The sequence below is a fragment of the Melospiza melodia genome, chromosome 8 (genome assembly GCF_035770615.1).
Source record: "Melospiza melodia melodia isolate bMelMel2 chromosome 8, bMelMel2.pri, whole genome shotgun sequence".
Classification (NCBI taxonomy): domain Eukaryota; kingdom Metazoa; phylum Chordata; class Aves; order Passeriformes; family Passerellidae; genus Melospiza; species Melospiza melodia.
Window position 1 is genome coordinate 661818 of NC_086201.1, and position 11402 is coordinate 673219.

Sequence of the window (11402 nt, forward strand, 5' to 3'; positions counted from 1 at the left end):
AATCCAGGAGATAAATGCATACATTGGACTGGCCAAAGCCAATGGCTGGTGCCACTGCAGCCCCAAGGGCAGGGCAGGACTCCTCACCTGCACTGCCAGCTCCTGCAGGGCCAAGGCTGCACCCCCTCCTCACTGCCACACTGCAGAGCACTCAGTGCTGAGATAAGAGGGGACAGCATGGGAAACCCGGGTCCTGTCCCCAAACCCACCAACTCCACCTCCTCCTTCCCACAGAAACCTCCCCAGGACAACTCCGAGGGACTTTTGCACTGCCACACAAACTGCCAGCAAAAGGAAGTTTTTTAGCCACTTTTATTGATTCATGCTTTCAGTCCTTACTCAGTTAAAAACAAGGCACATTAAATACATCCTCTTATTGCTCAATAAACGCATGCGGCTCATTCCAGATATCAAAGGTAATAAATAATGGCAGGAAAACACCAAGACAGTTATAAAAATGACAACCCAGCTTCAAACACAGCATTGAACAGCCCAGGCTGCAACAGGAACCTGACAACAAACCTTAGTGCCACGTGGAAACCTGCAGTGTGTCTGTACACGTATTTATACACCCAAACACTGCAGGGATCCCCCTCCCCACAGGTTATTTACAATACAAAATACCCACAGAAACCCCAGGAATCCCCCCTTCACACACACAGCCCCGTTGCTGCTTTCCCAGCACGGCAAGGCAGTGACACCTCTCAACTGTTCCACAGTGCATGCACATCACAGGGCCCAGAGAGCAAAGCCAATTCCTGCAGGCACAACGAGGGGACACGAACACTGAGAGCTGGCAGGGACTGCTGGGGACACGGGCAGCTATCCCTGCCTCTGCAGGCCCGTGCAGGGCAGCAGGAGGGGACACGAGTGCCCCAGACACAGGGCAATCCATGTCCAGGGACACACACAGCCAGGGGAACCCACAGCCACAGTCCAGATGCAAGACAGCAAAACGGGAGAGCAAAGAGCATACTTTGGGTGCAACACAGAAATCCTGCTTTCCAGCGAAGTTCAGGCTATTATTTTAACAATGCCAGTTAGAGAGGAGTGGAGAATTTATCTTTAAACTGTACAAAAGCTGTTCTATAGTGAAAATATTTTTTCTTTACAAAAAACCTGTTCAACATTGGAAATAGTTTTTTCTTCCTGTGGCCTGGAAAAGATCTCATGACTTTTACTTTATTTCCCCTTACACTTTTGTTAATAGCAGAATCCTGAACCCCTTCCCTTGCCCACTGAGCCAGAATGCCTGTGTGTGGTACATTCAATTCCCTCCATCCTGCAGGACATGTGGGATCTGCCACTGTGCGTTTGGGACACACACATCCTATCCTTCACCTGAACATTCTGGAACACAGCTCAAAAGGAAAAGCCTACAGGGCCACAGCAACAAACCCCTTTGTTCACTGAAAGGTCCTTGTGGTGCCAGATGTGCCAACTCCCCCTTCCTCAGCCCATGCTCGAAGCACAAAGCCAGAACCCGAACAACATCTGCATCAAAAAACAAACTGAACATGCAAAAACCATCTGAACCATTTTACAAACTCATTTTAGGTCAGTCGTACCCCTTTTTTGTATCTACTGTTTTTCAACACCCAAATGTTTGTTTTTTTTTTTTTTTAAGGGCTCTGCTTCTGCAGCCAGAGACAGCATCTGCACTCACTGTGTTACATCCCACCAGTCCCCAGCACCTCCATTTGTGTCTGAAGCCACTTTCCCTGTTAAAATATCCAAGGAATCCTTGCTGTTCACTCCTGCCCTGTTGGGCATCCCTGATGGATGCTATTTTCCATCAGTGGACATGGTGATACCAGTTAAATGCATCAAATTTTACTCCAGCAGAAATTCTGACCCCTGGGAAGTGAAGCTTGGTTTGAGGTGGAAATTGCTCTACTCGGGGAATACAGCAGATGCTAAATCCAGCAGCAAAGCAGGTTTCCCTGCCTTGTTCTACATCAGCAGCAATGTCCCAGCTGATCTCAGCCCAGCCCAGCAGCAGGAGGACAACAGGCAGGTACAGCAGTGCTGGAAACAGCTCCAGTGAGGGCTCCAAGCTTTGGTTTTTCATTTAGCCTGCTGAAAAACAGCCTTTTTTTTTCTAGAAAAGTTAGTAGGATGCAAAACACACACTTTGTTTTTTTCACCGCATTTGAGCATTTTAAAATTAACATTTAAGAATGTTGTGCTACCAAAACCTGCCCCATCCTACAGAGCATCAGGGTTTGCCCCAAACTTGAAGCTCTTTTTAGAATAAAACACCTTTTGCCTTTATTTCACTGCACAAAGCACCAGCTGCAGACAATGCCATTTATTAGAGGCAGTTTATTTGTGTTAACAGTGGAGAAGGGAAGCTGTGCCCAGCTCTCAGCTACATTATTACCTCGGGTGATTAATCCAGGTGTCCTGTTTTCCAGCTGCAATTTCTGAGTGGCCACTGGAACAACAGGGCAAACCCACCACCCACAGCAGGCTCAGGACAGGTCTCCAGCACCCCCAGGAGTGCTGGGTTTGCTCCTTTGGAACGGCGTCTGCCCTCCAGAACACAGCTTCCCCTCTCTTGCTCCTTGGTGAAGAGGCAGAAGCAGCTCAGAGATTTTGTGTTTGCAGAACTCAGAGCGTTTAAGGGCAGGACTCACCTGCCAGGATTCACCTGGGGTGCAAACGTTAATGGCTGGGGCAGGATCCACCCTGAGCACGGGGTGCTCTGAAGGAAAGGGTGCTGCAAAGGTTAATGGCTGGGGCAGGATCCACTCTGAGCACGGCACAAAGGTGAATGGCCAGGGACGTGCTGAGTGTGCCCCCAAGCCCTGCAGCCTGCACTGCCGAGCTCCTGCCGGCACAGCCCAGCCAGGCACGTCCCGGGGCAGCAAGGAGAGCATGAATGAGGAGGACAAACGCACCAGAGTCACTTGGGAGAGCTGCCCCGGGGCCAGGAGCCCCGCCCAGAGCTCAGAGCTCAGAGCCCGCCTCCGCTGCGGTCCACGGGGATGGCCTGGCGCCGCAGGTTCTCCTCGGCACTCTTCATCAGCACGGCCAGCCTGCTGCCCGACACTCGGCCCTTCTGGATGGCACTCATCAGCTGGGGACACGGGGACAGTGTCACTGAGGGGCTGCCACTGCAGCCAACAGGCACACACACATCCTGCATCCCCAACCAACTGCGGCCCCAAAACCTGGCACCAGGCTCACCCACACCACCACAGCCAACACGCACACACACACACACACACACACACACACACACACACACACACACACACAGAGGCACACACCACCACAGCCAACACACACACTCACACCACCACACCACCACAGCCAACACGCACACACACGCACACACACACACACACACACACACACACACACACACACACACACACACAGAGGCACACACCACCACAGCCAACACACACACTCACACCACCACAGCCAACACGCACACACACACACACACACACACACACGCACACACACACACACCCTGCATCCCCAACCTGCAAACCCCAACCAACCGTGCCCCAAAACCTGGCACCAGGCTCACTCACACCACCACAGCCAACACACACACACACACACACACACACACACACACACACCCTGCATCCCCAACCTGCATCCCCAACCAACTGAGGCCCCAAAACCTGGCACCAGGCTCACCCACACCACCACAGCCAACACGCACACACACACACACACAGGCACACACCACCACAGCCAACACGCACACACACACACACACACACACACACACACACACACACACACACACACACACACAGAGGCACACACACCCTGCATCCCCAACCTGCATCCCCAACCAACTGAGGCCCCAAAACCTGGCACCAGGCTCACCCACACCACCACAGCCAACACGCACACACACACACACACACACACACACACACACACACACCCTGCATCCCCAACCTGCAAACCCCAACCAACCGTGCCCCAAAACCTGGCACCAGGCTCACTCACACCACCACAGCCAACACACACACACACACACTCACACACACACACACACACACACAACCTGCATCCCCAACCTGCAAACCCCAACCAACTGAGGCCCCAAAACCTGGCACCAGGCTCACTCACACCACCACACACACACACACACACACACACACACACACACACACACACACACACACACCCTGCATCCCCAACCAGCTGCGGCCCCAAAACCTGGCACCAGGCTCACCCACACCACCACAGCCAACACACGCACACACACCTGCATCCCCAACCTGCAAACCCCAACCAACCGCGCCCCAGAGCCTGGCCCAGGCTCACCCACACCCTCAGGGGTATCAGGGACTGCCTTGGACAGGCCTGGGTGGCAAGAGGAGGGCAAGTACCAAACAGGATCTGCTTGGAAGCAGGGCAGACAACCATCATCACTGGGGTTCCTCCATGACATTTCACAATGTGGGAAAGCTCAGCAGCTGCAAAGGCTTTCTCTGGTTATTTGTAATATCTGAAGGGTGCAGCTCACAGACAATTCAGGATTTTTTTGCACTTAGGAAGAAATTGTTCCCCATGAGGATGGGCAGGCCCTGGCACAGGGTGCCCAGAGAAGCTGTGGCTGCCCCTGGATCCCTGAAGTGCCCCAGGCCAGTTGGAACAACCTGATCTAGTGGAAGGTGTCCCTGGCCCTGGCTTGAAGATGAGCTTTAGGGTCCCTCCCAGGCCACATCATGCAGGGATTTCGTGATTCCTGATCCATCACTGATCCCAGACCTGCCCTTTCCACCCACATGCCTCTCTCTGGAGAGACACTGTACTTGACTCCCACAATTCTTTCAAATCCAAATTCCTTTATAGACTTTTAAAACTAATTTGCCTCTAAGTCCTGGAAGCTGGACTGTGCTCTCTCCCAGTGCAAGCACACTAGTGCTAAGATTTTAGTTAATTCTTTTTTATCCCACGGATAAAGGCAGCATTAGAGCTGAAATTACCTGCAGCCAGCTCTGCAGAGAGCGCTGGGGAAGCAATTGGCACTTGCCAAATGCAATTTCTTACTCCCAGCGACCGCAGGAATCCCTCAGATTCCTTCCCCCCATGGGAAAAGCTGCTCATTACACCTGCAGCTGACCTGTGCACAGACAGGGATCTCCCAGCAGCAGAGGCACTGCCTCCTGCCCAGTCAGTCACCCTCCTGGGCCACCAGCCTGCCAGAGCCTGGGGCACTGTGCTGTAGAGGAAGGGGATGGGCTTTAGGGACCCTTCCCACTCAAACCACCTGGCATTCCATGATTCCTCCTGATGGCACATGGGCTGGTTGCCTTTACCAGCAGTTCCAAGGCTCCCTGTCCCTCCTGCCTGCCCCATCACTCCTGGCAGGGGCTGCCAGGGCCCCTCTCTGCCAGCCCTCTGAGGCCCCTCTGCACCGTGCAGGTGGCCCAGGCCGGCCCTGCTCTGCTCCCACCTGCAGCCCCCAGGCACAACCTGCTCTATTTTCCAACACAAACCTCCACAAATATTTGCCCAGGGCTTGCACAAGTTCTGTGCTCAAACGCAATTACTTGAAAGTTTTCAGAAAGCAAACACTCAAGTATTGGGCACTGACTTAACAGATCCATTAAAAAATTAAACAAGCATTTAATGTATTTTGCTCCTTCCATGGCAACCCCAGTTCATTTCAGTGGCACCCTCGTGCTTAGCACTGAGTGCTTCCCTGGAGCAGTGCAAGGCACAGGAGAGGGCTCAGCCCTGCAGTGCCATTGATGCCTCAGGTTTGGCTTTTCTATGTTTCAGGCTCTGTGCTGCTTTAGTGAGCAGCTCTGAGCTTCACATCCAGCACTGCTGAGCTCTGTGCACAGAGCAGGGAGACAAAACAATTCCTGCTCCAGCTGGGCACCAAGGGCAAATGACCCAAATCTCAGCCCAGGAGCACAAACCCCGTGGGCTGCAGAGAGAAAAACAAGCAGGGTGGGACTGCAGGGGCTAAAGCTGGAATGGGACAATGAACTGCAAGGTGCAAATGGAGCAGAGCTGATCCCAGGGACAGACCCCGGCAGCGCTCGTGCATTTTGGGGCCATTTTGGTTCATCCTGGGTGCAGCCCTGGCTGGGCTCTGGTGCTGCCCAAGGTGGATCCATGGAGGAGATGCTGTCAATGAATCCCTGCTTTATTCTGGGGCTCTGCCCAGCCTCTGCTCCAGGGCAGCCTGCACAAGGCATCCCCATCACTGCTGCTCTGGGAGATTGCAGGAGCCACAGAGTGACACAGGTTTGCACAAACAACCCTGAAATACTCCTAAGCACTGCCTGGCCTTTGCATTCTATGGGATGATGTAGGGCTGGCAATCCCTGGTGAGCCTGGTCAGCCCAGCAAAAACACCCCAGGACACCCCCAAACCCCACAGAACAACAATTACTGGTTGTTTCAGCGCCCCAGCCAATGTACCCAACCCCAGCTCAGCCCTGCAGAAAGGGCTGGCTGCCCCAGTGGAGGTACCAGGGTGTCCCTTTCCAGCAGCCAGAACCCAGCTGGGCTGCTCTCTCCCATTTGAACAGGTCAGCATAAATCCCAAAGCCATTGGTTCTCCTTCCCCCCCTGGCTTGTTTGGTTTGGCTTTTCCCCTTCCCCCCAGTTCACTACAGCCCCTCAGCTCAATTGCTGCATTTTAGGCAAATAAATACTCCTTTTTGCTAATGCTGGACACAACCTGTGAAAATTTTCTGCATTTAGATTCAACAATGCTGCTCTTATCCCCAGCTCATCTCCAGAGAGACAATTACCATTTCCTTTGCCTTGATCTTGTTTGTTTAACTTGACACAGTGAAGAAAGGGCTGACATTGACCAAAATCCCCAGCATTAATTTCTCTCCTGTTTGGCATTCATCATTGCCACCAGGCAGGGGAGACACGGCAGGCTCTGAAATACCACCCCAAAAAAGACTCCTCAAACACCAGCCCAGCTGACAAACTGCATATACAAAGGGAGCACCCTTGGGTTTGCTTGAAAGCCTCCCAAAAAGCAGATGCATGTCATTTTTTTCAGAGAAAGTGGGACAATTTAGCCAATCCAGGAATTAAAATGGGTTATAGGGCCTGGGATGGGCTCTAACTACAAGCTCATTCTTTATAATATTCAGTTTATTATTTAGTTATTTAGTTTATTATTATTACATATATATTAATAGTTATGATTATAAATATTAGGTTATTTATTTGTTTATTATTCAGTTTCTTAGTTTATTCATTTTTATAACAACCGTTAACAGCTGTGGATAATGTCAGTGTGCACACCTGTGCCAAGCACCTTCCAATGGACACCTGTATCCTTTTAAATACATTTAAACAGCATTTCTGGGCTTAAAATGCCAAATTCAGGTCTGGACTGGGGCCTACTTTGTAAATTTGACCTGTTCTTTGAGTCTGACTGGGAAAAAAAGCATTTTTTTCTGAATTTCCGAGCTGCTTGAGGATGCTCTGTGTGTCCCCTGTACCACCACAGGAACAGTCCCCTGGTCTCCAGCCCAGCCCTGAGCAAGGGGAAAAGCTCCCTAGCTGTGTGCTGTTCAGAAACCAGCCCTTCCTGGAACCAGATGAGGCACGTACCTGCAGGAACTCGTTGAGCTCCACCTGCCCGTTTTTGTTGAGATCCACCTCGTTGAGGATCTCGTGGAGGGTGTTCTCGTCCATCTGCACGCTGATGCTCTGCACACAACGAGCACAGGAGAGGGGCTCAGCTCAGCAGCCTGGCCTCAGCCCTCAGCAGGCTGCTCCCAGAGGGAGCCAGGAGCAGGGGCAGCTCACCTGCAGCACACGCTGCACGTCCAGGATGGTGATGAAGCCCTTCTTGTCCTTGTCAAACATGCGGAACCGCTTCTTGTACCTGGAGGGAGGGGCCGCACGTCAGGGCTCCCCGGGCTGCGGGGACAGCAGCACGGGCAGCCCTCCTGCCCCACTCACCTCTCAATGTCTGCAGGCACCAGGCTGATCTCAGAGCTGTCTGTTAATTGATCTGTTTTCACTTTGTAGCCCATTTCATAGTACAGGAATGTTTTAGCCGTTTCAAGCTCCTCCTACAATGAAAACACAAAACCTGAGTATCTGAGCAATAGCAAGTTCTTATGCAGGTACTTATTTTTTATACTTTGCTATTAGGTTCTTTCACTTAACCAATACTTTTCTAAGGCCCCAAAATTAAGCAGATGGCAGCTGAGAAGTATCAAAAAGTTAAACTTAGGCACTTTTTACTCTTTGCAAAAGGTATCCATGCTAGTAAAGACTTCCAATTTTTGTGTGAGTGCTTTCGGGTGCATCCACACCTTCAATCACACACAGTCTGACTGTCCCTTTCAGAAAGAAATGGCCTTTTTAGGCTAGGCCTACAACTTGTCATTTTTCTCCCATTTGATATCTTAGTGTGACGATGATTTAGTGTGATCTTTAGTGTGACGATTTGGACTCAGCTGTCCAAAATCAGAAAAAAAACCAGGGAGCTCAACACCAGGCAGGTTCTTTACGGTTACAGGAGCTTCCTTTGCTGAGGCAGATCTGTTGAAAAGTGTCAATAAAGCAAAATAACTGACAGGAATAGGACAGCAATGCCAAGCCTGCTTTCATTTCTAAGGCTGGGGAGCAACAGGATACAGATCTTCCCCCCCCCACCCCCTGGCCAATCCCCACCCATCTCACAGCCATTTTATAAAGCCTTTTATAAAGCCTTTAGAATGAAATGCACCAAGTGCCTCATTCTGCCGGGAATAAAACATCACTTGTAGCTCTCTATTCAACCGGCTGGGATCCTTAACACAGAAACTCCTTGAGCAAAACAAAGCAGCTGGAGCTGAAAAGGGCCCTTTGTACCTTCTTCTTCTGCTCGCTCCAGTTGAGCTCCTTGGCCATGATGTCCACGATGCGGGGCAGGGCCTCGTCGGCAGCCTGCACGTTGAGGAAGGCCAGGCGCGTGCGGCGCGAGATGATGTCCACGGCCGTGCACGCGTACTCCTTCACCCCGTACACCACCTGGGACAGGGACAGCAGGGATGGCACCCCGAGACCCTCAGCAGGGCTGGGAGAGCCCCTTGTCCCTGGGACACTCTACAGAACCCACCTGGGGACAGGGACAGCAGGGATGGCACCCAGAGCCCCAGACATGGCTGGGAGAGCCCCTTCTCCTTGGGACAGCTTATAGAACCCATCTGGGATCCAATATTTGTACATGAAGTACAGAATAGGCACTATAGAAATATTTAATTGTGCATAGATGTATTCATATGTGTATATATGGATACACAAAGTGTGCTCCAGGTACAGGCACAGAAAATTTCCTTTGGCTTCCTCAAAGGAAAGGGCTCAAGCAGATGTTTCAGAGCCACTGGCCTGCTCGTCCCAAGGACAGAAACACAGAAGGTGACATGGTTTTTCCACATACCTCTGCTTCAATGTAAGGAAATTCAGATACCAGACGTTTCCCAACAATAGGCCACCTCTTCCCTGTCACCTGGGCTATTTTGGCCACCTCAAAAGCCTTGTCCCCGTAGGTGGAAGCCAGGTGCTGAGCCACCTGTGGAGAGGAAAACAAATCCAGCATGCTCTGAAAGCACATGAAAGACACATTTTCCTTGACCATTCCCTCATCCCCAATAACAAACAGCCTGCCAAGGGTGCTGGGGTGTGACAGTGTGGGAGGAAGCTCAGTGCTGTGGGAGGCTGGACCAGCACTGCCCTGCTGTGTGTGTGCCACCAGGCCTGACAGCCCAGCTCTCCTGCCACACAGCGATCACGCTGCTGCACAGCTTGGGGGGCTCCAGGGACCACAGACCCCATGAGTCAGAGAGTTTTTGCAGGAAACAGTCAAGATTAGGAGGAAGGAAAAGGGGAAGATGATGAACAATTACTAACTTTATTTCTGTTAGAACTATCTCTGCCCCAGCTCTCATCAGGCTCACCAGACCTTTGCCCAAGATATGTTGGTGTTTCATTTAGAGGAAGGCCAAACCCCTCTGAGGCAGGAAGGCAGGGCTCACCTCACTCTCCAGTCCATAGTCCTGCACCAGTCTGATGTAGAGCGTGGGGCTCCAGTCCTGGGCCCCCTCGAGCTGCAGCCCCATGGTCCTGCAGGAGCCTGCCTCCAGGTTGTGCTCGCGCACAGCCGCGTCGATGGTGTCCCGGGCCATGGCACGGTAGGTCGTCCACTTCCCACCTGGGAACAGGGCTCACCTCATTATTTGGGGGAAGCAGCAGGAACACAGCCTCTTACACCCTACAGACATATCTCTGTATTCCACAGACCACAGGACTGTTGCCAGGCTTGCTCCAAGCCAGTCCCGCTGCCACTGACAGAGCAGTTTGGTCACAGGAGCAGAATTATTCCCACAGAACAGGATTTTTGCATTAAATACCCCAGGGAAGCACAGCAGAGCTGCAGCTCTAGGAACCCCCAGTACCTGCAATGGTGATGAGGCCGCTGTCACTGATGGTCACGACGTGGTTCCGGGACAGGGACTGGGTGTCCTTGGAGTCGGGGTTGGTCACCAGGGGCCGGATGCCGCTCCAGGCTGCCAGCACATCTCCTCTTCTCACTGTGCAGAGCCACACTGAGGCACGGCCAGCCCGAGCCCAGGGGTGCCCAGTTCCCAGTGGGCACTACCAAGGGCTGCTCCACACCCTGCTCGGCGCTGAGCAACCCCCAGAGCCCCGGGATAAGCTGGGCTATGGAATCCCAGAACCACTGATGTTGGAAAAGCCCTCCCAGCCCATCGAGTCCAGCTGGTACCAATGCCCACCTTGTCACCAGCCCAGAGCACTGAGTGCCACATCCACGTGTTCCCTGGACAGCTCCAGGGATGGGAACTCCAAACCTGCCTGGGCAGTGCAGCCTGACCCCCCTTTTCCAGGAGAATTCTTCCCAGTGAATCTGAACAGTCCTTACACTATATTTTATAAACCAAAATAAAGTTTGTTACATGAGTATAACATTTCCTTTCACATCTTCCAAGCTTTTCCTCTAGATTGAAGGTTATTATTCCAAGATTTCCTCTTGACAAGCCATCTTTATCCACAGCCTTCACCCTAAGTGCAGTTACCAATTTGCTTTATACTGAAGTCTTTAGAACATGTTTTAATACAACTTTCAAATGACCGATAATTGAAAAATCACTAAAAGGGTGTAAAACACATCCCCCAAAGAACACGGAATAGATTTCCGAAATCAATGTGCTCTGCCAGCGTGTTCAGGCTGCCAAAATGAAGTGTTAATCACAGACACAAGACCCTGTATTAGGTTTATAAACTAATGAAACTACAGAAAGCAGCATGCGTGACGCTGTAATTAAGCAGCTGGAAGGTGTCCAAGCCTGTGGAAGTTGATAACCCTGGCACTGGCTCTGGCAGCAGAGGCAGGGCTGTCGAGGGGTGATATGGGCAGTGCCGTTGTT

General features: G+C 51.8%; 1 protein-coding gene across 4 annotated transcripts in view; it reads right to left on the reverse strand.

The window, feature by feature from the left end:
* Positions 1 to 294: 294 nt before the first annotated feature.
* GPD2 (glycerol-3-phosphate dehydrogenase 2) overlaps positions 295 to 11402 on the reverse strand; it is a 48622-nt gene continuing 37514 nt past the window's right edge. For all 4 annotated transcript variants that reach the window (XM_063161477.1, XM_063161479.1, XM_063161478.1 and 1 more), the window contains 8 exons: positions 10413 to 10547; positions 9993 to 10168; positions 9398 to 9529; positions 8830 to 8988; positions 7930 to 8042; positions 7774 to 7852; positions 7576 to 7674; positions 295 to 3082 (listed from right to left, as the gene is read on the reverse strand). In XM_063161477.1, the coding sequence (XP_063017547.1) occupies positions 2960 to 3082; positions 7576 to 7674; positions 7774 to 7852; positions 7930 to 8042; positions 8830 to 8988; positions 9398 to 9529; positions 9993 to 10168; positions 10413 to 10547 (1016 nt within the window). In that variant the 3' untranslated portion in view covers positions 295 to 2959. The remainder of the gene's footprint in view (positions 3083 to 7575; positions 7675 to 7773; positions 7853 to 7929; positions 8043 to 8829; positions 8989 to 9397; positions 9530 to 9992; positions 10169 to 10412; positions 10548 to 11402) is intronic.